This window comes from Kogia breviceps, chromosome 15 (genome assembly GCF_026419965.1).
Source record: "Kogia breviceps isolate mKogBre1 chromosome 15, mKogBre1 haplotype 1, whole genome shotgun sequence".
Lineage (NCBI taxonomy): Eukaryota > Metazoa > Chordata > Mammalia > Artiodactyla > Physeteridae > Kogia > Kogia breviceps.
In genome coordinates, this window is record NC_081324.1 from 70,655,172 (window position 1) to 70,681,572 (window position 26,401).

Sequence of the window (26,401 nt, forward strand, 5' to 3'; positions counted from 1 at the left end):
TCAGCAGAAATGCTGCAGGCCAGAAGGGAGTGGCACGATATATTTACAAGTGATGAAAGGGAAAAAACTACAACCAAGAATATACTCTACCCAGCAAGGCTCTCCTTCAGATTTGATGGACAGATCAAAAGCTTAACAGACCAGAAAGGGAACTTTCTGGGGTTTCATGAGGGAACTTTCTTGGGTGACTGTTTGATACCCCACAAACAGATTGAACAGCACACTTTATTTTTTATGTATTTATTTGGGCTGCGTTGGGTCTTCGTTGCTGTGCATGGGCTTTCTCTAGTTGTGGCGAGCGGGGGCTACTCTTCATTGCGGTGCGTGGATTTCTCATTGCGGTGGCTTCTCTTGTTGCGGAGCACAGGCTTAGTTGCTCCACAGCAAGTGTGATCTTCCTGGACCAGGGATCGAATCTGTGTCCCCCGCATTGGCAGGCGGATTCTTAAGCAGCGCGTCACCAGGGAAGTCCGAACAGCATACTTTACATCTGAGCATTTCACTGCGTGTAAAGTTGATGTCAGTTAAAAAAGAAATATGAGCTCTTGTTATTATTATTGTCATTTAAAAAAGATGCACCAAACGCTATGGTTGACACTTACGAGTCTTGTCTTGTAGTCACTGGACTATAAGTGCTATGGAGGCAGGACCCAACCCCTCTTGCTCTTGCCTGGTTTCCCAGTGCCCAGCACAGTGCCTGGCACATAACAGGTGCTCAGTAAATGTTTGTTGCATGAATTCATGAATGTACAAAAGAGTGAGTGTTTGAAGAGGGAGACAGCAGGAGTGAAAGAAATTGCTGGCTAGGAGAAATGAAGTCCTGATATTTACAGCCCTCAAACATTTCTGTTCTGGTTTGCTGGACCAATGGGGGCTCCGTTAACACTCATATCTATGTATTTACAAGACAGCCTGGAGGCTGCTTGGGAACTAATTCGGCATCTCAAGGAAATCATCTGCCTTTAGGAAAGATGTAAATATACCCCACTCGGCTGAACAGAATGGCCCCACTGGGCTCCTGGAAAAACAGTCCTTGAGAACATTCTTTAACTCACTCAGGAAGGCTTTGTATGGGGAGGCTGGGAGACGGGTCCAGGGAAAGAAAGAGAAACTGACATTATGGAGGGTCTACTATGTGTCAGGCCCCAGGCCGAGCGCTTTCACACACACTGTCTCCTTTATTCCTTACGATGATGAAGGGGACAAGTCACTGACTCTGTTTCACAGATGAGAAAATGGAGGCTCAGAAGTGCCCCAGGTAAATTACACCCTCTGAATGCGTTGGCACTGAAACCCAGGCCTGCCTGACACCCAGTAGGGGGAGTGAACTCAGGCTGTCGTCACTTGCTGGGTGCCCAGGGGCAGATGATTCTCTCTTCCGTTTCCTTATCTGTAAAACAGGTGTCCGTGCCCTGCCTCGTCTGCATCCCCAGTTCACAGCCACGATGCCCGCATCGTGAAGGATGTTAAGAAGGTTCAGGAAGTCACTAGTTTTTTCGTCCCTTCCAACAAGGAAGAGGTGAGGCAGAGAGGCAGCCAAGGGAAGGCAGAGATCTCACCGAGGGCAGCTGGGTGTGTCACCCGCCAGGTTGTCAATACAGGGGACAGGTACTCATTTCTCCAGCAGGCGTTTCCAGTTGGCTCTGCCTTCTAGTGTGTCCTCTTCTCTCCACCTCCACGGTGACCACTCTGGTCTGAGCCACCTTCAGCCCTCCCTTGGATTAGTGGCCCCCAAGCTGATCTCGCCGATTCGGCTCTTGTCCCTTGGAATCTACTCTCCATCCAGCAACCGGCGTGATCCTCATCCATCCCAGGTCAGATGGTGTCACGGCTCTGCTCCAAACCCTGCAGTGGCTCTAGGGTGACCGCCTTGCGCTTATTTGCCTGGGACTTGCCCGTCTTACTTCTGTGTCCTGGGAGGTCTCTAAGTCCCGGCAAACTGGGATGGTTGATCACCCTGAATGACTCCCAAATCTGAGTTCAAGGCCAACATCTTCACAAAGTGCTACATCATCTGGCCCCCGTCACCTCTCTGACCTCGTCCTCCACTCCTCGCCCCCTCACTCACCCCACTCCAGCGGTACTGGATTCCTTGCAGATGCTCAAACACATCACTCAGCCACCCACCCCAAGGCCTTGGCACTGGCCCTTCCCTCTGCCTGGAATGCTCTTCCCCAAGTCGCAGACACGGCTGCATCCCTCGCTCCCTTCAGATCTTTACGTAATGTGTCTTTTTCAAGAAGTCTTGCTCTACCCACTCCGTCTAAAATACTCTCCACACGACTCTCAACGCCTCCTGGGCCCCTCTCCTGCTTCATCTTCTCCCCGACACATTTCACTATCTAAAACATTGAATCTTTTACTTTCTCCTCTTCTTTACCATTTGCCCCTACCCGCAACTAGTCTGTGGATTCCAAGAGGGCATGAATGCTTGTCCGTTTTAGTCACTGCTCCGTCTCCGGCGCTAGAATAGGTCCAGTGCCTGACACACAGAAGGTGCTTTGCAAATCCTGGTTGAGTGAATGCATTTCTTCAGCATCAACCACAGGCTGGGTCTTGCATCTCAGAGCTGGGTGAGGGAAAGCAGTGGGTGAACAGAGGGCTTCATGCTGTGCTACATATATAATGATGGAGGGAGACACAGGTGGGGGGAGACTGTGGCAGAGCCCCCAACCCTACCCGGAAGTTAGGGATGACTGAGAACTGTGGGAGGAAGGACGATTCGTAAGGTGGGAAGACAGGTGAGATGAGATGTTAAGTCTCAACCAGCGTCTGGGTTGTTCAGGTTGTGGAGTGGATGCCCAGTAAATCCATTTGAATGAATGAATGAATGAGCAAGCCAGGCAGAGATGAAAGCATATGAGAAAGCCCAGAAGGGAGAAGGAACCGGGTGGGGTTGGGGCCGTGGCCAGGACAGGGGCAGGCAAAGCACTTGGGGACAATATCACTCAAGACTGATATGAACAGCATGTCAATCATGATGGCAGCTCGAGTCCGTGAGTGACTGTAAAGTGCAGGAGAGGTTCCAAGTGCTTCTCACAACCAACCTTTGCCCTAGTTTTAGTCTTAGCCCAGGCTCCCGAGGAAGTAAAGCTGGGGCAAGGTTTAAACATTTGTTATGTTACTGGAAGGTACAATCTCAGGGCAGTGAGACTGAAGGAGAGGGAAGGGAAGGCAGGAAAGCTACGCTACAAGATCAGTCACACATTCTGGCCACGGTGGTTGCTGGGCTCCATGGTCTGTCTCTGTTAGAATGCACAGGAAAACTGCCCGGTGTGGTCCGACAGAGGGAGGGGTGGAGAGGGAGCGTGTCCTCCAGTCCTTCACACCCGCTCTCACTGGTGAAAGTGCACTCCAGGGTGATCACCTTCTGGGGTGGTAGGTGGAGCCACAGAGCCTGGCGTTTGGCTCTCTGACCTGCACGTATGTTGCTGTAATAGTAGCTGCAATTCAGACAGCAGCTGAGGGTCCAGGAGATTGATGGGGCCAAGAGAACCAGAGAAAGCTCGGGAGATGGATCCAGTACAATCGCTGCTATCCTGCCTTTGTCGCTGGGAAACCGAGGCATCGAGAGGCTAAAGAGCTCACCCACCATGCCTCCAGCAGTCCTGACACACAGTGAGAAGAATGTGGACCCCTCGGGGCTGCAGAGAAAGCAAGCATGTGGACCTAAATCTCTGAGGCAAGAAGGTGAAGATGCCATCGGGATTCTCTAGTACACTCTGGGTTATCCACCGTCAACCCAAAGGCTGAATTAGCCTTGAATCATTTCTCTCCAGCTCCAAGCAGCAGCAAGAAGCAAAGGGAAAAACACTAGGTTCAGGTCTGCTCCCAATTTGCTGTGTGACTTTGGGTGAGAGATGCTCGCTCTCTGGTCCTGTTTCTGCACATGAAATATAACGTGCCAGTCCAATGCACTGGTACCAGCGAGGCCCTTCCAGCAGTGTCTGCTCCTCGGCTACGAAGAACATCCCTGCGTGCCCCTCCCTGCTTGTCCCTGCCTTCCAAACTCACCTTAGAGATTCCCACGCACAGGTATAGTGGGCAGCAGTCCAGGGGCTATAAGCCATGGCACCCACCCAGCTCTGACTGAGATACCCAATGAGCCAGCAGCAGCAAGAATAAATTGTTACCTCTCTCTTTTCAGGAGAAGACACATTTAAATCTGTCTGATGGCTTCTTGGGCCATGGCAATTAGGTATAAGTCACTCAACCCATTAGGCATGAAATTGGGTTCCTTCAAAGACAGGAGAGAGGCCGGGCACCCATGGAGCCGAGCCAGCCCCCCATTCCACCCCACCTTTGAGGGAGGTTGCTTGAGATCGGAGCTGGCAGCAGAGGTGAATGACTGCTAGGGCGGGCCCCCTGCTCAGTGTGTCCCTGCCTGTGACACAGCTGGAACCTCCTTTTAGCCTTTCCCCAAACCAGCTAGACGACCAGGCCACGAGACTGGCAGGGGGCCACTGAACCTGAACCAGGAGTCAGGAACTCTGAACTCCAATCCCAGCTCCTTCACTGCTAACTTGGTCAGTCACTTGATTTTGTGAAGCCTCAGTTTCCCCATCTGTAAAATGGGTGTACTAGCTCTTATCCTCCTGCTTCTGTGAACCAGACAAGCTTTAAAAATCAGTGTCTCCTCTTCCAACCAAAGGAGTTTAGTAAACTGCTCAAGGTCAGAGTTTAAAAAATGGTGAAGAGGGGAATAAATCCAAGCCTGTTCCAAGAGTCTGGGCCCCATTACCTCCCAGGTGGAGCAGGCAGGGCTGGCTGAGTTCTGCCAGAGGGAGATGGTGAAGGTGAAGCCATATGATCCATAGACCTGTTCTACCGGTTGACCTTGTAGAAAAGCACTATCTACACTGCCAAGCTTGGCCCATGGTATTATCATCAAGGATGCCTGGGTTTGGAGTCAGAGCTCTGGGTTCAAATCCCAGCTCCCCATCACCACTCACGTTCCCTCTGAGCCTCAACACCTGATTTGGGGTGGAGGATCCCCTACCTTCTCCTCTCATTTCCACCTTCTGCCTGACCCCTTGTTTGTTTCCCTCTCCCCACTTGCTGAGCGATGAAGAACTGCTGCTTATTGAATTGTTCAGAGTCAGCTGCAGTCACCGGACTCAGCGGACCGAGGGTAAGTCCACTGTGCCTTAAAGGATCGTGTCCCCCAGCCTCCTTCCACCTCGGGCCAGAGACTACTCGCCAGGATCAGCTGGGCGCAGGGCCAGGGCCAGGTGCTTTGGGCGAATGCAGCTGTGTCTCCCCCTCCCCTCTGCGCCAGCCTGAGTGGCGAGACCACAAACTTGAGATGATGCGGGGTGGGGGATGGAGAGGCTTAAATAAGCCAACTGCCCTGAGCTCTGCACGCTGAAGGCATGTGCAGCAGCAGGATTTTGCCCAGGGCTACCGAGCCTTCGTGCAGCTACTTACAAAGCAGCGTTTCGAGTCATTTAAAATGTTTTTTCTTGCAGGTGTAGAACACATGGCGTGATTGATAGGGCCGAGACCCCCAACACCGCTTCTTAGCAGTGATGTTTGAGTACCGCCCGGCACAGTGGCGGGCTCCTTGCAGACAAACAACGAGTGGGAGTGACAATGGTTCTTAACAAAAGGTGACGAGGTCACTGCCTCACCTCATCACCAGGCCTGCTGCCTAGCATCTGTCCCTGAGCGCTGAAGGTTGCCGACAGGTAAATAAGCAATCGGTTCTGGGGGGTGGGAACCCAGCTGAGGCTGCCCATCACCCTTAGAAGACAACAGCGGGAGCTGCCGAGGCTCCATCCAGCACCCACGTCCCCCAGCTGCCACAGGCTTCCCTTGACTGTTCTTCCCACTTACAGTGCTTGGGATTGGGAAAGGATGCAAAACCGCAGTTCCTCAGCCCTGAATGGTGCAGACAGCCAGGGGGCTTGGGACAGGGCTGGGTCTGTCTTGGCTTGGGGAGGGCTCTGGGCAGGGCTGGGGTGGGATGGACACAGGAGGATGACCTGGAGCAGGTAGGCAACTGAAGGGCCATGAGGTGAGCGGGCCCAGCCGATGGATCTATCTCCCAGTTTATTACCTGTCTCCCGCAGTTAACCACAAGCTTCACGAAGGAAGGCCCTCTGGCCATCCTAGTCTCAGCTTTATCTTCAGGGCCCTGGACATGGGGTGGTAGAAAGATTAATAAATACTGATTAAATCAGAAAATGTTAACTGAGTTGTGAACTCAGATCTACCTTTGTCTTGGGACAGATCTTTTCCCTCTCTGAGCCTCCATTTCCTCACTTGTAAAATTACCTTGAGGCTTTCTTCTAGTCCTGAGAGTCCAGGCTTGTTTCAAGACCGGGCCATGCTGCTAAAAATGGCCCCGGGGCCCGGAAACAAGAGGAAACGTTTGGGGCGGCCACTCAACCCACCTGGACGTGAGACCTGCAACATGAAATGACTTTGGTTATGATGTCAGGGAAACCACACAGCTGTGCAGATGGAACCTCTGAGTTGGGCACCAGGGAAAAGTGTTTCTGAGCCCAGAGATCAATGGTGCCACTGTGGACCGCGGGCTACGTGCCAGGCACTGTGCTAAGTGCTTCCTGAGCATTTGATCTTTCACGGGATGCTGGGAGGCTGGTACCGGTTCTACACTCATTGCACAGATGAGTAAAGGAGGGCCCAGAGAGAGGTGAACTGACCAAGGTTATGCACGGATGGAAAGGTAGAACCCAGGGCATGGGCCATTTAGTTACCCTGGGTAGCAGAAGTTGGAGAAGTGAAGGCTTGCACGGTGCTTACTGCACTAGGTCCTGGGCTGAGCTTGATGGGACACCAGGATCCACGCTAGAATTTCTGGAGTGAGCTTGCAGGGAGGAGGACCCAGCTGGGTCAGAATCTCCTGCATTAGGCTGTGTTGGGTTGGGGGATTCGAGAGGCAGGGGGGACAGTGGTTATCTTCTAGAATGTTGAATTGATTTCTAACAGCATCTTCAGGATTTCTGTTTCCTGATGCACGATGAGGAAAGCTTTGCCGTTGTTATCTGGGTTTACTTTTTTTGAATGCATCACTCACACGACTGAAGAAAAATAATGGCTTTCTTCCTTTACCAAAAGGTACTCTGTAAAATAAACGTTCAGAAAAATTTTAACAGGAAACTTACGGGATAATTTCATCTTTATTTTCCTTTATACCACTTCTCACTCTCTGACAACATATTTATTTTCTTGCTCATAGTCTGTCTCCCCGGCGAGGATACTGCCTCCAGAAAAGCAGGGGGGGCTCCACCTGCTCTCCATGGATCCCCCGTGTGGGGAACAGGGCCTGGTTCCTAGCAGGTGCTCAACAAATATTGGTTGGATAAGTAATCCTGCAGGCACAGGAGGAGAAGCACGTGGAAATACACAGGTTCCAGGCCCTAAAAATGTCTGCAAAACTCCAATGCCAGAAAGGCAGTGAGAATCTCTATTCCCGATTTCCACTACTGCTGTCATTTGGGGACCAAGCTGGGAGTTTGGGACATATTTATCTGATCACTACATTAATAATAATGATCATTATTAATAAACCAACTGGTCACCTTCTCTGGCATAGCATGTGCCATGGGCTGAATTATGACCCCTACAAAATTCATATGTTGAAGTCCTAACACCCATAACCTCAGAAGGTGACTGCATTTGGAGATGGGCCTTTAGAGATGTGACTAAGTTCAAGTGAGGCCCCTGGGCTGGGCCCTAATCCACTCTGACTGGACTTCTTTATAAGACGAGGAAATCTGAACACAAAGAGAGACACCAGGGATGCATGGGCACAGAGGAATGACAATATGAGGACATAGCAAGGAGGCGGCCATCTGCAAGCCAAGGAGTGAGGCCTCAGAAGCCAGACCCGCCAACGCCTTGGTCTTGGATGCCAGCCTCCAAAACTGCGAGAAAATAAATTCCTGTTGTTCAGGCACCACTCCCACCCCCAGCCTGTGGTATTTTATTACAGCAGCTCTAGCAAACTCGCATAGCCTGCTACACTCTCCCATGCCCAAATCCCATTAGATTCTAATAACTACTATTCCCACTGTTGAGATGAGCAAACTGAGGCCCAGTGAGGGAAGTGGCTTTTCCAAGGCTCCATGGGTTCCACCGGAGGAAGACACAGGGCTGTGTCTGCTCCCATCCTTACCCCACGCCCAAACGTCAGCAAGCTTTTGAACAGCACCCCCTTCCTTGCCAGGACCTCTTGATTCCCTGCAGAGATCTCGGATGTCCCCTCCACATGCCCCAGCTCTCTCTGGTGAGCTGGGGCCACTCCTGTGCATGGCAGGCTGGTGGGGGATGTTCCTTAAATACATAAAAATATATGATGTATTTGTCTACAGACTCACCAAGCGGGAGAACGCTCCTGCATCTGAGAAAACACAGCCCGCTCTTCCACTGGCTCTCTCCACCAGAGAGACGGGCAGATGGTGAGGTCTTCCAGGGAGAGCATCCGGTGAATTTCCTTCCTGCCCCATCTCTCCTCCCCTTCCCAGTTCTACGCACAACCTCCGGCCAGGATGGTCAGAGCTGAGACCTCCCCTTCTTGGGGTGAGCGCCAACTGGTAAGTTGTTATGGCTTGAATTGTGTCCCCCACCCCCTCCCAAGATACCCTAACCCAGAGTGTGACCTTATTTGGGGATAAGGTCTATACACAGGCAATCAAGTTGAGGTTAGGGTTGATTGACTGTGACTATGACTGTGTCATCATAAAAGGAGGAAATTTGGACACAGAGACAGACATGCACAGGAGGAAGACGGCCAAATATAAGCCAAGACAGAGTCCCTTAAGATACTCCAAAGGAACCAACCCTGCCAACATCTTGATTTTGGAATTCTAGCCTCTAAAACTTCAAGATAGTAAGTTTCTGTTGTTTAGAGCATGCAGTTTGTGGTGCTTTGTTAGAGCAGCCCTAGCAAATTAACACACTGGTGATCCCAACGGGACTTTCCTTCCTGATGGCAGCTGTGACTGGCTGTACCAGAGGGGCCCTAGGAATAGAGGCACATGTGGGGTAGGACGTGGAGTCTGTGCCAGTGGGAACTTAAGGAGAAGCAGCACTGGCTACCTGAATGTGGGCATAAGCTAGTTCTGCCTTGGCAAATAGGAAAAAAATAAGTGGATCTATCTCTTGGGACTTTATAAAGTTGGAGTGAGATGCACTGTGTAAAATGCGTGGCACGGTGGTCAGTACACAGTATGTGATCAATAAACATCAGCCTATAGTTTTAGGATTATTGACATTTCAAGGATGTTTGATAAAGCAGGTGCCCAGGCTGTAAGTGTGCCTTTGCGAGTGTAGTTTTTGGTACACGTGCATAGTTGTATGTGCGTGGTAGGCTGTGTATGTGAGGTGTATGGGGGACTGTGGGAACAGATGGTCACAAGTTCTTGAATGTTGCTGTGGGCGGACATTTGTAGAGATGCACGTATGTCAGTGTGTCCCAGGTATCCAGGGTGTATGAGCCACTGACTTGTTCCGTGGTTCATTTGCTTGTTCAGTCACTCATTCATCAAAATTTCTTGAATGCCCACATATCTACACACAATGTAGATATGTAAATAGACAAGAGAAATATGATAGCAGCATGGGAATTACGGGAGAACAGAGAAAGAGCATTTATTTCAGCTTGATGTATCAGGGAAGACTTCCTGGAGGAGGTGACATTTGAGCAGAACTTGGCCAAGTGAAGAGAGCAAGGCCATTGCATGTAGACACATAGGGAAAGAAACAGCAGTGTGCACCCGAAACTACAAACAGTTTGTATTGGTTCTCTTCCTCGGAACCCTTCTACCCCAAGGTGCACCCCATCAATCCTCCAGAGTCCTAGGTAACATGATCATAGAATAGAGAGAAAGCCCAGATGCCAAGAAGCCGACACTTTATTTGGTACAAACCTAGCATGCTGGGAGCCCCACACCCCACGGGATGTGCCTCTGTTGGGCCCCCCTGGCCTCTTGAGGGCGGCCACACTGGCTGTGGACTCGGGGTCCCCAGGGAGGCCTGGCTGGTCTTTGTCTCTCTCTCCGGAACGTCGTGGAGTCGAGAAGTCTTCAAGGAGGGCAGTGTGTCGCAGGAGGCTGGAAACGAATGCAGGTCAGAGCTGAGAAATGGGGCCTGGGGAGTGTGTTTCGATGGGTGGAAGCCCCTGGAGCCCATATTCCCAGGTGGCGTTACTGCAGCGATGTGCTGAGCGGAGTGAGATAGGAGGGGGCAGAAGGGAGACGAGTGGAGAGAGCCTGAGAGAGACATCCTGAAGGGCCACCATTTCCAAGTGCAGGTACCTGACATGCACTGTGGCCGCTGGGGCAGCGCTCTGGGCTGGGGTCTCTGATTCACACGCCGCTCACAATGCTACTTGGGGTAGTTCGCATTATTACCCCCATTTTCCAGCTGAGAACACAGACGCTCAGCAAGGTTGCATCGCTCGGCAGTTACAGGGAAGAACTGAGCTCTGGGGGCTTGAGTGGTTCCGAATCTCATAACACATTTGTATCTTGGGCAATGGAGCTGTATTGTCGAGCTCAAGACTCCTGTGTTCAAGTCAAGGCGGAGGAGATTTTTAGGCAGGCGCTCCGTTATCACAGCGAGCGTTGCTGGGAGGGGGGAAGGGGAGCTGAGCTTTAAAAAAAATGGCAGAGACAAGATGTTCTGTGACGACGTCTGCTAAGCACTGTTCCCCTTCGGGACGTGTGCCCTTTACTTGGCCTTTGAAACTGCGTTCTGTGTCCCCGAGAGCATAATAATGTAAATGAATATCAGATCTCTCCTCAGTAATTGAGAGCAGAGAGAAGGCCATGTTAAGTCAATTTAATTTGCTCTGATACAGTCCAAGCCCATCTCAGTGGAAGGGGCAATGGCTTTTTGATGGGCTGAGGGTGACTCTCAAAGTGACAGGACGTGCAGCTTGTTTGGGTCCAGGAGGCCTCTGGAAGGAGGGCTGGTGGCTGAGCCAGGTGTGGGCTGAGCACGACCACTTGACCACCTGAGCCGTGAGCCGCTGCGAGTTCTGAGTTCTGAGTTTCAGTGACGCGGAGATTTACGGACGCCGGGGTGGGGGGCCCGCCACCGGTATGTGGGTTTGCATCGCATCTGAACCCGGAGGGAGGCTCTAACTCCCCCTCCGCTGCTTCCTGGGCTGCCTCGTGGGGCTTTGCGTTTCAGTCGGGAGCTGTGAAGTGGAACACTCAGTGCCCTGGAGTCTGAAACATGCCCTTCGAGGCACAGGCAGGGGCCAGCCTGGCCTCAGGGCAAAGAGCACTGGACTGGGAGTCAGGGTGGCTGGATTGGTGGCAGACTCACTGGGTGACCTTGATCTTGAGGTCTTCCTCACTTGTCCAGGAGTGAGGTTGGAGTCTGTGAGTTTCTAAGCTCTGCCTCAGTTTGCCCTCCATAGAGGCAACCCCTTTAAAGACCCAGCTCCATCAGTGTGGCTCTGAGTTTACTCAGAAAGGGGCCTGGAATACGTACCTAAGAGAAAGTATCACCAACAAAAAAGCGTGGGGACTCTGGAGTTTCGAGTCCCAGTTCTGCCTGGGGGATTCTGTACAAGTGCCTTAACCTATATGATTCTCAGTTTGTCAACCTGTAGAATGGGAATAAATCATACTCACCACCTCCTGGGGTAACTGTGGGCACCAAATGACTAGCTGATAAACACATTCAATAAACTGGAGCTGTTATCAGCAACGAATGTCTCTTCCTACCTTTACTGCAGAGAAGAGCCAGGATCGGGACGGGGAGGAGAGAAGGCAGAGGAAAGCACTGCTGCTCCCACAGTGTCGCTCTGTGATCTCTGTACTTGTCCCCTCCTCCCCCTTCTTGGGCCCCCGTTTCTCTTTACACATTTAATGCAAGAGTTGGACGTCACTAACGTCAAGGCCTCGTCTATGCTAGCCTGACCCTCCCCCCACCCACCTGGGCTCTCCCGTCACTGTGTGGACAGATGCCTCCATGGCTCCCCCAGCACCAGGTGAAAGGAGCGCTGGAAAGAGAACAGGACAAGGGTGGGAAAACTTTAAAAGCCCGGTGCCTCCTTCAGCACCCTCCCCCCGCCCCCCACAGGACCCTCACGCTTTCCGATGGGTCTGTATTTTCAAGAGCAGAGAAACCGGTGGCACCTAGTGAGGGCTTCTGGTAAGTTTTGCACTTACCAGCAACACATTATTTGCATAAATAGCAACACATTATTTCAGGGACAACCTAAAAGCAGTAGCAGCAACCGGTTGCCTCCGGGCTGCCAGACCTGGGTGGACCACCTCGTTTCATCCCCCCAGGAGGACAGGCCAGCCTGTCGCTGTTACCTGAGCTGGTTCCTACTTCCGTAGGTATTTCTTCATGATGCTCTCAATATCCTCCTCTTTCCTCCCTGTCCCCGGCTCTTTGGTCTCAGGGGATGTTCTCTCACCACCGTCACCCTCCAGCCGTGGGATTCTCGGCCGACTCTTGATGCTGTCAGCGCTTTTGAAGGACACGATGGAGCTGGAGGAGGAGGAGGAGTCGGAGAGGTGAGCGGGCTCCTCCTTGGACTCCGGGCTCTTTTTCAAAACGGTGGTGACCCCTGAGAGAAAGCCCCCGCCGGCCTCTTCTGTCTCAAAGTGGACGCTTGAACGCGGTGAACGGCCTTGCCCATCTTCGGCTGCTCGGGCCAAGGACGTAGGCGTCTCGGGCTTCCGGATGGCCGGGAGGAAGTCATCGAAACCCACTTGGGTCTTGCGTTCATAGTTGAGGCTCGGGACCTTCCAGCTGAATGGGTCGCTGCCCAGGGGGTCCCCCATCAGGTGTGCAAACTGGCGGTTCTGGAAGACGAGCGGCTCCTTCCCGAGGTCCGGACAGCCCGCCTCTTCCAGCGAGGACTCCAGACAGCGCCTCCGCGGGCGCGGTGCGGGCGACGGGAACGAGCGCCTAAGCGCCGTCGGGGAGCTCGGGGTCCTCAGCGAGCCGGGCCCCGATTCCAGGAGGGACTCGCAGGAACTGAAGCGGGTCTTCAGCTTCTCGGGCGGCGGGCTGGGGCCCCCCCCACTCTTCGAGGAGATGCACTTCAGGCTGGTGGACCGCAGGAGCCCGGCCGACGCATCCAGGGGTGACTCGGCCCCGGCCCTCAGAGCCAGAGCGCCCTCATCGCTGCCGGTCCTGGCCCTCCGCAGCGTGGACGCCCCGGTGGTCTGGTAGATGGGGAGGGTGGGCCAGTCCTCCAGGCCCAGCGGCGACCCCCGGCCCCTCTGCGCTCTCTTCCTCCGGAGCCCTTCCACGAACTCCGACAGGGCGGCCGACGGGCTGGGCAGCTTGTCCCTGGGCCGCGGGGACGCGTCTCCACTCCGGGAAGACGAGGAGGAGGACGGCGCGCCCGACCTCTCCGGGGGCTTTCTCTGGATGCCACACTCTTCGCCGTCCCCGAAGGGGCCGTACTTTCCTCGGTGGAGGGAGAGCGGGGACGCGGCCTTGTCTCCCGAGGTCCTGCCGTGGGCGTCCCGGGCCCCGTCGCCGGCCTCCTCCTGGATCCTGCGCCAAGAAGAAACCCGCCGTCAGCGGACAGCGTGCCGCCTCCACAGTCGGCGCGACTGAGCCCCAGAGCGCGGGCACTAATGCTATTTTTCTTTGGCAACGCTGACCCCGCCTGCACCCTCCAACGAACCGTGCGATTTAATGCGCAGACTCAAGCCATGTAAATGATTTCTCGTCGCTTTCTGAAATGCAGTTTCTGTCTATAATTAAACCTAGGCACGTTTCAGTAGATTAAAACTGCACCTCTGACGGATGACTCAGATTTATGAGGCATCATCTCTGACACGATAGGACCTATCACCACACAGCCTGCTGTGAAATAGGTAATTTGCTTCTTGAAGGCTCGGGGGCACCTACGGGAGGTTATTTATTTATTTAGGGCCAAGCCTGGAGGACAGCCCCACCAAGCAGAGCTTGCTAGAGCCAGTGACCCAACTATGCGTCTGAATGAGATGCTCCGTGACACCCCTGACTGTTTCATGGGATGGGGGTGGGCTTACAAACACACAAACAAACAACAACAAAAAAAGGTCCTTCAAAAGGGAAACATCTACATCAAATCAACTGGAAACCGAGACTATACACAAGAGGACAGACGCTTTCTATTCTGGGACTGCCAGGCAGAGGCATTTTGCAGCAGCTGAGCCAAAACCACTCTGCCTCTGAAAAGTGGGAATCTCGCAGTGGGGCAAAATTATAGACTGTAAAACAAAAAGCGGGGCTTAAAGGAGAGAGACTGGAATCCATCCGCTGTTCTTTAGAAAATAAAATCTATTTGTCCTCCCTCTAAGACAAACGACCTCCTTCCCAGCCAACAGCAAAGCTGTAATTTATACAAAAAAGCAAGAAGGGGCGCCAAATGTCAGAGTTCGGGCGTGGCGGCCAGGGCCAGGGCTCAGCGAGCGTGAAGAAGGTGGGAGCGATGGTGATGCAGGTTCCCAGTCGTCAGCCCCCGCTTGCTGCTCTGTCACGACAGGAATGATTCCAAGAGCCAGCCTCCTACACATAAAGGTCGGAATTCTGGCACAAGACCGAGGAAGGTGTCCTGCTCACCACATTTCCATCCCCTGACCATGTAGGATAGTTTAGAAGGAAAAGAGCTGACCACAGTGACCCAAAGGGCTTTTCAGTCTCAGAAGGAGCCAAGCCCACGGCCCCTGGAGGTGATGTCAGGAGTGGAGAGGGGAGGACAGATAGGGTAGGGGATTGGGATGTTTTTCAGGGACCTAGGTAGGGACCTAGGTACTGCCTTCCTGAGCTCCCACCATCCCATAAGCCTCTCTCTTCTGATGCTAGCAGGAGCCTCCCCTGACCCAGGACCATGGCAATGATACTCTGTGCAAAGGTTCCATGAGTGACAGGCACAGGACTGGCTGCGCTCATCTGTCCCTCCTCACGCCCTAGGTCAGCTAGGTGGAGAGGATCAATGTCACAGTCTGGGGGCGGCGAGGAGACCACGAGATGGACCCCGAGGTAGGTGTGTAGATGCGCTGCCTCCGTCACGCACTGTCCTCACTATCCTTAGTCCTCCAGGGGGCTCAGGCTCCCGACCCCCTCCCCAACCTCCTGTCTTGCGGGTTAGCCCCCGGCTCACTGTGCTGCAGCCACACGGGTCTCCTGGGACAGGCCTCGCTCTTCCTGCCTCCGGGATTTGCATTTGCCGTTCCCTTCGTTGGATGCACTCCTTCCCCCTCCTCCTAGCCCCAGGTCATCGTCCTGACCTCACAGGGAGATCGAGGGGACGGAAGAAAAGCCCTGGGCGGCGTGCCGGGCACCTGGCTCCTCAAATAATGGTTAACAGTTACGATGAATAATAATCGATAATGAATGGCTATTAGTCATCAATAATTAGTCGTTAGGGCTCATTACGATTACTACTAACAACCTCTGGGTCTCTGGAGCCTAACCCACCACCGGGCTCCACGAAAGCCTCATGTGAAGTCCCAAGAGGAGTGGGCAGGAGAATGAACAGGCAGGTGACCCTGCGTCCCATCGCTCCCGGCAAAGGCTGGCTCCCATGTGCTCAAACAAAAGCCTCGCAATTTGCCCAGATCAGCTGCTCCCTTCCTATTTCTTGCCTGTCACCTCCCATCTCCGTCACAGCTGGACGCAGGCCGGGAAGGGAGCTGGAGCGCTCCTGTGTGATTACCTGAAGGGGTGTTTGCCAACATCATCACTTTAGAATCGCTCCCCTAACACGTGGCAAGATGGCATTCACATGCCTCTCTCTTTCTCGTCTTCATCTTTTTTTTTTTTTTTTTTTTTTTTTTTTTTAATAAACAGCTTGGAGCTGCCAGGGGCACTGGGCTGCTGCAGAGCTGACAAAAGTCATTTCCGTCCTGTCTTGGCCCTGAAAGGAGGCGGACGTGATGAATGGGTCTTGGGCGCTCAGTCTCCTCCATCATCTGTCACGTGGGGACGGCAGCACCCAGCAGGGCTCCTGTTGCTGGGCCTCCTGGGACTCTGCCATCCCACTCGCCCCAGCTCCCCTCTGGCTGCAGAGGCCGAGACAGGGAGGGAAAAGCTACAGGAGGAGAGGGTGGAGGGGGAGGAGGAAGAGTGGTAGGAGAAGAGAAAGCAGGGCAAAAGGACAGGAGGAGAGGAGGTGGGGGAGCCCCAGCTCTCCAGCCTGTGCTGTCGAGACCCCGCCGAGCCTCATCTCTACACCCTGACTCGGCACTGTGCCCAGCACACAGTAGGTGCTCAGTTAAGTGTTGTCCAACTGAGTCAAGTCTACCTTGGAAATGAAGTCTCCGAGGAAGAGAAAGGAGGTAGGATGAGGAAAGTGGAGGAGGGGCAAAGAGAAGTGGGGAGAGGTAGGAGCAGGACCAGCAAGAGAGAGGGTGAAGTGAGAACGGATGGGGGTGGAGAGGAAGAGGCCGGGGCGATGGAGGTGGCGAAGGAAGGGGGAGGGGCTGAGGGCGAGGCCAGGGGGACAGAGGGGAGGGCCGCAGATGGGGTGTGCGCTGGCAGCTGAGGACCGGCCTTCCTCATCTCTGACCGCAAGGTGGGACAGGCCGGGGGCACACGAAACCGTCAGCAGCCCAGGAGCGGGGTCTGGAGGTCACAGCCCGCGTGCGCTGTTGTGCAGGCGCGCAGAGGACACAGGCTCGCTGGGCTGGAGCCATGGGGGACCTCGGCTGGGCCCGACCAGCGGAGATGTGCCCGCCTTCCCCAAGGCCCACCAGGAGCAGCATCTGCCAGAAGGCACGGCCGCTCAGGGCCCACCTGGCTGCCACCAACTACTGATCACGGAGCCCTGCTGGGGGCCCAAGTCTTGATGTCATGGGCTGGAGTGGGCACGGTCCCCTCCTTCTGCAGTGGTCTGGTTGGTGCCTTCAGAGCCTCAGCTGGTGGGCTTGAAACCAGAACACAGTGCAAGCAGTGTAGACTCAGCGCGGGAGGGCAGAGAGGACTGGGAGTGGATGCAGAGTGAGGAGGGAGGGAGGGGAGATGGTGAAGGGGTGGGGGAGAAGGAGAGAAAGAAAGAAGCCTCGTCTCGGCTGAGAGCTGCCTCCTGGGTTTACCACTCAGAAATCCACCCACACCTCTGCAGCATCTTTTTCTATTTCCTGTCTGTTCCACCACTCCAAGGGAGAAGTTTGCTGCATCCACTCCCTTCTGGGTGGAGACCGCAGACCTGAATCTGAATGCAGACGCCCTCTTGCAAGCTTCAGGGTGTGGGTTCTAGCTCTGCTGTCTGGGTCACGGTGACCCCTCTCCGCTTTTGCCCTGGCTCTGGACACTTCAAGCACGTTCCCCCATCTTCCTCCAGGGGCCTGGGAAGACTCATTTTCCCCAGCTGTCCTCACGGGACGGCTCAGCTCAGGTGGAACTCCCTTCCACTGGCATCGCGTGATGGATGGACGGTGGCTAATCAAGACGTTGCTGTGCCCGCCTCAGCCAGGGAGAGATGTGATGCAACAGGAGGTGCTTCGAGTCTCCGGGAGACGGGTGCAGACACGAGCTAGGCGGGGGCACTGTGATTCTCGGAGAAGGGACTCCAGAAACATCTTGGGAACTTCTGCACCTGCCCCTCAGTCTATCCCAACAGGAAGAGGCTTCTCGCATACCTGCCCGATAAGGAGCCAGCGGCATTCCTGGGCATCCAGCCACACAGGCTCCAGGCTGGGTCCCAAAGAGTTAACTCCTGGCCAAGCACCTATCGTGTGCTGGGCGCCGAGCTGCTGCCACGGATACAGGGGAGAACGAGCAGGTGGGTGACCTGCCTGCACGGCGGCGCTGACCACCACGTCTGTTTATAACCTCGACGGCCACCCTAGGGGGTAGGAGTTGTGAGCTCCAGGCACAGTGAGGCAGGGTGGCACACACAGCTGGGAGTAGCAGAGGTGGGGTTCCAACCCCACAGCCAGCAGCACCCTTCTCTGGAAACTTCCTCCACACTCTGTGATGTGATACAGGGTTAACAAGTGTCTCCGATGTCACCTTACCAGGTAACATCTGTCCCTTGGAGTCTAGTCTGGTTCTGCCACTACCTAGCCCCTCACTTGCCTTGGGATAGTCACCAAAGTCCTCTAGGCCTCAGTTTCTTCATCTGTACAATGGGGGGAAACCAGGTCAACCCTGCAGTGTTGCGGAGATAAGAGAGAGCTCCAGGAAGGCAAGAGTTTTTGTCTGTTGCATTTACTACTGCTCTACACCTGTGCCTAGAACAGTGTCTGAACACACAGTAGGCATTCAGTAAACGTCTGTTGAGTGAATGAGTGGAGTGCCAGAGCCCTAGCACATAGCAGGTGCTCACTAAATATGTGTTGGATGAATGAGTGGACCTTGAGTCCTCTGGCGCATAGTAGGCATCTGATAAATGTCCATTAAGTGAATGAACAAAAGAATGTATACGCATACTGTAGCTTTGTGGTATAGTCTGAAGTCAGGGAGTCTGATTCCTCCAGTTCCGTCTTTCTTTCTCTAGATTGCTTTGGCTATTTGGGGTCTTTTGTGTTTCCATATAAGTTTAAAATTTTTTTGCTCTAGTTCTGTGACAAATGTCCTTGGTAGTTTAATAGGGATTGCACTGAATCTGTAGATTGCCTTGGGTAGTACAGTCTTTTTGACAATATTGACTCTTCCAATCCAAGAACATGATATATCTTTCCATCTGTTTGTGTTGTGTTCCATTTCTTTCATCAGCAGCTTACAGTTTTCAGAGTAGAGGTCTTTTGTCTCCTTAGGTAGGTTTATTCCTAGGTATTTTATTCTTCTTGAGGCAATGGTAAATGGGATTGTTTCCTTAATTTCTCTTTCTGATCTTTCATTGTTAGTGTATAGGAATGCAAGAGATTTCTGTGCATTAATTTTGTATCCTGCAACTTTCCTGAATTCATTGATGAGCTCTAGTAGTTTCCTGGTAGCGTCTTTAGGATTTTCTATGTATAGTATCATGTCATCTGCAAACGGTGACAGTTTTACTTCTTTTCCAATGGATTCCTTTTATTTCTTTTTCTCTAAGTATTGGTGGCTCACATGTATGAAGGCTTATTAGATAAATCAGGATGTGATCATGCAGAAATGCTGGAAGTTTTACTCTTTCTAACCTGCAAGGCTAAGAATCCGGGCTTCAGGAAGCAGACAGGCCTGGGTTCAAATCCTAGCTCTGTCCCTTCCTAGCCAGGTACCTTGGGAAGCCTCGCTGTGACGGTGGGAACAGTAACCCCCAACCTCGCAGAGACGACGTACGTCATCGGGACAGTCAGTACACATGAGCGTAGCCCACGCACACCTCCACCTGCCCCCAGCTCTTCACGCCAGGTGGGTTCAACTGGTGCAACTGAACTTGCATATATATTACTTATTCATTTCAAAACACTACTACAAATAAATATATGTTTAAAATCTTAATGATTGTTTTTCAATTAACGGCCCCCTCCCATCAGGTTAGATTAGATTGAGGACTGAGGGCAGATGTTCAAGAATCAACAATTCCTAGGTCCGAGCCTGCTCTGAGCAGCACAGAAAAGGGGTGAGGATACCCAAGTGGTCTGTTCAGCCTCAGAGCAAGCCAGCTGCTGACACACGTGTCTCCAAGTCGGGCCACACCCCCTCCCCTGACAGGCCATCCTGTGAATACGGCTCCGTCGTCTTCTCTCTAGTGCCTGCCTACCACAGCAGTAGTCATTCCATGAATACTGGGTGAAGAAAAAAAATGCATGGACTTTGTATGTATCATCTCATCAGGGTGTGGATGATGAGCCCATCTTGCAGATGAGGAAACTGAGGCCCACCAGGGAGAAGCCATCTGCTCGAGGCTCTCACTGCTCAGTGGCAGGGCCTGGATCTGAAGCCACTGCTTTGTCCTTCCACCACCTCACACAACCCCCAGCTGGAAAGCTAAGAGGAAACTCAACCGCTGGAACTCACGTCTACACACATGCACTGTTCAAAATCCACTGAGACACAGTGAGTAAAACATGGAGAGGCCCAAGTCAGGGAGACGCTGGCTTCACTGGCATTAGTCCCAATCACACAATAAAAACCAGAATTCCCAGCTCCGAGTCTGAGCAGAGCCTGAGCCAACGGTAACTACAGGAAACGCGATGCAGACTTAATGACGCCATGAATCATCCCCAAAGACATGCTACCACCACCCCCATTCTTCATCGACACCCTGAAATTAAAGAGGAAATTAAAAATGTATCGATGTTCTTTAACATCGCGGTCTGGATGGGAAACCAGACGTCCTTTGAAGACGGCCTGAAGGTACTGTAACCGAGTCCAACACAGCAGTCGATGGTCTGTAATAGAAGCTGACATGGTGACCAGCACTGTCCCTGATGCGGTAGGAAAACGAGACACTTATTAAGTCCCTAGAGTGTGCAGGGGAATTCTGCATCATGAGAGCCACTGTACATTGCGCCTTTAGGCTTTGCAGACGTTATTCAATTTTACCTTCACGACAGTGCTCTAAGTCAGCAACTCTTATAATCTTCCTATTTCACAAATGAGGCTCAGGAAGGGAAAGTAATTTGTCATGGAATAAATGGGAGAAACATGAATTTAAACTAAGGAATCCAGCTTCGGGATTCACGTGTCCTGACCACTCTACCCTGCTGCCCGCTATTGCCTTTGGCTGCTCCATTTTACCGAGGAAGAAACGGAGGCTCAGAGGGCAGATGGAGAGGACAGAGCAGAGCCGAGGCTCTCCCCTCGGTCTCACTGACTGTGTTATCGATACAACGCTCAGCTAAGCTCCTCCTAGCAGAAGACGGGCTGCCTCAGCCTTTCGGAGGGCACACTGTGGGCGTGGACACTGGATCAACCCGTGCAGAAGGGTCAGCATTGCGAGCAGCTCCAGGTACACTGTGAACCGTGGACTGTAAAAGGCGGCAGGAGGCTGGCAGGGGAGAGGCGAGGGGCTGGGGCCTGAGGGCACAGCCTTTCTGGAGGTGGCACGGTGCAGTCAGGCTTTCGGAAGACGGGTAGGATCTGGTGGTGGCAGGGGTTGAGGAAGACACCCCAAGTAGAAGGGCCCTCCTACCAGCTAGTAGCTTATCCAGTGGTTTCTGCGAAACCCTGGACCAGCAAGGGCTGATGTCTACATTTCACAGGCAGAGACACTAGGGCTTAGAAAGGCCACTCGGCTGAAGGGAAAGACTCGAAGCAAGGAGGAGGCCACGGGGATGCGATGCCCAGGGAGGCCTGCTTGATGGCAAGCACGAAAGCTGTGGAATAAGCAGCAGAGAGGCCCTCCCCCTGGTTATTTCTGGCCTGAAGGTGCAGAGACTTGAGTCAGGAAGCAGACTCTGTGAATACCCTATATTCCTTATAGTATAATGTTTTTTTGAGGCAAGATAACTCTTAAGCCTCGCTTGCTGTTTTCTCTGATCTTAAGCAGGTGCTGAGTCCTTGACACTTAAAAAAAAAACTGACCCAATAACTGCCCTCAGTGGACACCTGCCCATGTATCTCCTGTGGGTCACCAGAATTTGCCTTGTCTCACCCACACGTTCTTACTGGCCACCAGGTACTAGGACCAGTGGGTTCTGAACAGAGTTGCCATCAGAATCATGCCTGAAACTCTACGAAAAAAATCAGTTTCAATGGGGGCGGGGAGGTAAGGGGAGCATTCTATTTTAAAAGAGACTAAGGACTAATGGAAGATGTTAATAAGAGGGGAAACTGAGGGTAGGAAGACAGAGACGGGGGAATATGGGCGCTCTGTTCTTTCAGCTCAATTTTTCTGTAAGTCTAAACCTTCTCTAAAAAAAACAGTCTATTTACTTTTTTTTTTTTTTAAAGAGACAGACCCAAAGAAACAAAACAACGAGATGCAGTGAGTGCCCTTAATAGGATCCTTCTTTCAAAAAGTACAGTGATACAACTTCAGAACAATTGGGTTAATACCAATGTTGCTATCTTGGATGATACAGTGGATTTGTTCATTTTTTTAACCTGCAGTAATGGTGCAAAGAGTTAGGAAACGTCCTTCTTCGCAGGATAAAGACGTGAAATTATCTTAAGGAGAAATGTCATGATGTTTTCAACTTACTCTCACATTGTTGGGCATTAAAAAGTGTGTTTAGATATAGACAGAAGTAGAGAGGAAGGTAAAGATAGAAATAAAGTCAATATGAAAAAAAAAAACATTGTCAAATTAAGGTGGAGGCTAGCAGAGTTGATGGTGCCCAGACACCTTCATTGTTTAAAAAAAAAAAAAAAAAAAAGAAGAAGAAGAAAGGAGGAGAGAGAGAGGGAAAGGGAAAGGAAAGGACACTTTATGGGTGATTCTACTGACTGATTAAAAAAAAAAAAAGAAAAGCAAACATTTTTACTCGCCCTTCAATGTTCAGCCCCACTGCAGCCACCTCCAGAAGCCTTCGCCCACCTCCTACAGCCTCTGTGCTCCCCCAGCCTCTATCCTATACCTGTTTGCTTGCTTGTTTATAACTCCCAACAAGACTGTTAATTCTGAACTAGACTGCATTTTTCTTCTGTGAATTCCCAGGATCTAGAAGAGCCCCTTAAGGGAAGTTTGTGGAATGGAAAGAGTGAAGGAATGCAGGAATAGAAAGATGAGGGACTGTGGGAATGAAGAAAGAGGGGACAAAAGGCTCCATCTGCCTCATCTGGCTGCTTCCTTCAAACCCCAGCAGCCCCACTTATGGGTCAGCCAAACCCACTACTCAGATTAAAACCAAGAGATTCAAAACCACCTTCCAGTACACAACCTAGAGGGGATTCCTCCTATGTCGAAACCCGATCCAAAGCCTGGTTTTATTTCTAGAGAATTTTATCAACTTCAGAATTGAGAGGGAGCTGGAACCACATCTGGCTTGAACCTCTCATTGTCCCCCTGGAAAAACAGAGAAGGAGGGACCTCCAGGGTTCACAATCTGATGAGACGGGAAAGTACTGGCTCTCAGACTTGAGCCTGCCCTCTGATACAACCTCCACAATGTCCTGAAAGAACAAACTGGGTATGTGAAGTAACCAAATCGGATTAGAGATTCAACTTGGGTTCAACAGATTTTAAATAAATTTTCAATGCTTTCCTTCACTTTCTATGCATAGACATTAGCTCAGCTGAGTACTGTACAATGGCAATAACCGCATAAAATCTCTGACTTATTCATCACAGCACCCAGTTCATCATAAAAATGCAGCTGTAAGTGAATGGAAGTTACCCATCCATCCACTCCTCCTTCTAGCCATTCAGAATCACCTGTTGAGTGCCATGACGCCAGCTGCTGCTGACACAGAGGTGAATAAACCAGTGCTCAACAACATTAATCATTAGAGAAATGCAAATCAAAGCTACAATGAGATATCATCTCACACCGGTCAGAATGGCCATCATCAAAAAATCTAGAAACAATAAATGCTGGAGAGGGTGTGGAGAAAAGGGGACACTCTTGCACTGCTGGTGGGAATGTAAATTGATACAGCCACTATGGAGAACAGTATGGAGGTTCCTTAAAAAACTACAAATAGAACTACCATACGACCCCGCAATCCCACTACTGGGCATATACCCTGAGAAAACCATAATTCAAAAAGAGTCATGTACCACAATGTTCATTGCAGCTCTATTTACAGTAGCCAGGACACGGAAGCAACCTAAGTGTCCATTGACAGATGAATGGATAAAGAAGATGTGGCACATATATACAATGGAATATTACTCAGCCATAAAAAGAAATGAAACTGAGCTATTTGTAGTGAGGTGGATGGACCTGGAGTCTGTCATACAGAGTGAAGTAAGTCAGAAGGAGAAAAACAAATACCGTATGCTAACACATATATATGGGATCTAAGAAAAAAAAATGTCATGAAGAGCCTATGGGTAGGACGGGAATAAAACACAGACCTACCAGAGCATGGACTTGAGGATATGGGGAGGGGGAAGGGTAAGCTGTGACGAAGCGAGAGAGTGGCACGGACATATATACACTACCAAACGTAGGGTGGATAGCTAGTGGGAAGCAGCCGCATGGCACAGGGAGATCAGCTGGGTGCTTTGTGACCACCTAGAGGGGTGGGATAGGGAGGGTGGGAGGGAGGGAGACGCAAGAGGGAAGAGATATGGGAACATGTGTATATGTATAACTGATTCACTTTGTTGTAAAGCAGAAACTAACACACCATTGTAAAGAATTATACTCCAATAAAGATGTTAAAAAAAAAAAAAGAAGCTTATAGTCTAGAGGGGAAGGCAGTTCATTAACGTATGACTGGAGGGACTGGAGGGAAGTACGAGTAACCCTTCAAGTCCTCCTGGGCATGGAAACTAAGGAAGAAATGTTTACTGAGCAAAAGGAGTAGAAAAGTCTCGCTCAGCGTCCAGCTTGACAAAGTCTAGCTTGTATCAGAGAAAACTGCTACTTAGGAAAAACAGAAAAGCTAAATTTAAATTTAAAGGCATTGGAGAGTTCAAAAAAATAGGCTTATCTAAATTCAGAGCAGAAATTAGGATGCTGGTTACCTTTGAGTAAGGAGGAGGTCACGACTGGACCAGATACAAGAAGGTGTTAGGGGGCTAGCAACAGTCCTGTTTCAATTTTGGTAGTTATTACAAAGGTATGACCAATTCTTGAAAATTTCAAAAGATGCAGTTTCCAGTATGTATGTTTTGATAAGTTTACTTAGCAAAAGTTTAGCTCAGTTAGAGAACCACAGATACTACAAGAATGTTCTGAACTATCAGTGATTAATCCAAATGGTTTTATGCAAACTTGCATCTAACTTCGGTGAGCCTCAAAATTCCTGAAAGATCTGCAGATCTATCGTATGAGACCTGGAGCTCTGGATAGAAAACAGCCCTCCTTCCCACGGAAGCCTGTCCAAGAGTGATGCTGGCTCCAAAGATAAATCCCGAGCAGAGCCAGACTTTTCCTCCTCCTCACTTGCTCAGGCCTTGGGTCCACGGTTAGTATGTTTGCACTGAAAATTTCCATGCTTCCAGTTTCCACATCTTGCCCACTAATCTTAGTACTGATAAAACTGAAAAGAACCCTTTTGTCCTAGGAAGACATAAAACCATTTTCATGAGAGGCTCATTCATTAAGTACATTCAGGATGGATTAAAATGATCCTGAGCTCTGGTTCTAAGAATGCAGAGACCAGTAAATAAATGTGCTATTGAAATAAGTTTAGCAGTTGAAGCTTAACCTACTTGGAGAACAAGCTGTTTTTAACACCAAGTATCATCCATTCACATTTACATAATTAATGAACTAATTACAAACGAGTCTTATCTGATCATTTAAGCAGGTCTCACATGACCCATCCTCGGCCCCCACTTCTGCAGGAGAGTAACTGCATTTCCTTGAAAGTAACACAACTTTATTTGAAAGACAATACCTTAGGGCTTCCCAGGTGGCTCAGTGGTTAAGAATCCACCTGCCAATGCAGGGGACGCAGGTTCGAGCCCTGGTCTGGGAAGATCCCACATGCCGCAGAGCAACTAAGCCTGTGCGCCGCAACTACTGAGCCAGCACTCTAGAGCCCGCGAGCCACACTACTGAGGCATGTGCCACAACTACTGAAGCCCGCGTGCCTCAAGTCCGTACTCCACAATGAGAGAAGCCACCGCGATAAGAAGCCCGTGCACCGCAACAAAGAGTAGCCCCCGCTTGCCGCTACTAGAGAAAAGACCGTGCGCAGCAGCAAAGACCCAACGCAGCCCAAAAAGGACAAAAAAATAAACGGAAAACCCCCTATAGTTTAGACCTTTTTACTGATTCAAGCCAGCCTTATCCTACATAAAAATCAACGGGGGCTGATCAAAGGAGGATGGTGGTGTCTAAATCTTTTGCTTTTTAAAAAAAAATTTATTTATATGGTTGAGCGGGGTCTCGTTTGCAGCGCAGGGTCTTGGTTGTGGCTTGGGCGCCTTAGTTGGGGCACTCGAACTCTCAGTTGCGGCATGCATGTGGGATCTAGTTCCCTGACCAGGGATCGAACCCTGGCCCCCTGCATTGGGAGCACGGAGTCCTATCCCCTGTGCCACCAGGGAACTCCCTCTTTTGCTTTTAAACTAAGAACCAGAAGCCAAGAGTACGGGGCTGCAAATGTTTACAGAAAGCACATTTTTCCCTGAAAAAGGAAAAGTTGTAATGCCGTCTTTTAGCCAAATGAAAAGCAGTTGTGTTAAATCAGTACCAAAGCAAATGATACGTACAACAGTAATTAGCGAAGATTACACAGTAATTAAAATCACGATGATTATGTGAGTGAGAATAATTTATACAATAATCTCCACGCTCACACTGCAATATGGTACAAGTCCAATAGCAACAGTGCAGAGCCATGTTTGGTAATAAATTCAAATCACAGCATCTCTAATTATGTGGTGACAGATCGGTCATTGAAATTGAGGGATAAATAAAGTCTCTGACCAGGATACACACAATTTTATTTGGACTTCCCAAGGCTACCAAAT

General features: G+C 51.0%; 1 protein-coding gene across 12 annotated transcripts in view; it reads right to left on the reverse strand.

Annotated features, from left to right (window-relative positions):
- Positions 1-224: 224 nt before the first annotated feature.
- MYO18B (myosin XVIIIB) overlaps positions 225-26,401 on the reverse strand; it is a 239,503-nt gene continuing 213,326 nt past the window's right edge. For 4 of the 12 annotated variants that reach the window (XM_067015387.1, XM_067015389.1, XM_059039502.2 and 1 more), the window contains 2 exons: positions 12,303-13,500; positions 9,864-10,079 (listed from right to left, as the gene is read on the reverse strand). In XM_067015387.1, coding sequence (XP_066871488.1) covers positions 12,315-13,500 — 1,186 coding nt within the window. In that variant the 3' untranslated portion in view covers positions 9,864-10,079; positions 12,303-12,314. Of the gene's footprint in view, positions 7,089-8,143; positions 8,302-9,863; positions 11,470-12,302; positions 13,501-26,401 lie in introns of those variants that run through there. The other 8 variants (XR_010836954.1, XR_010836950.1, XR_010836951.1 and 5 more) reach the window with 8 other exon arrangements.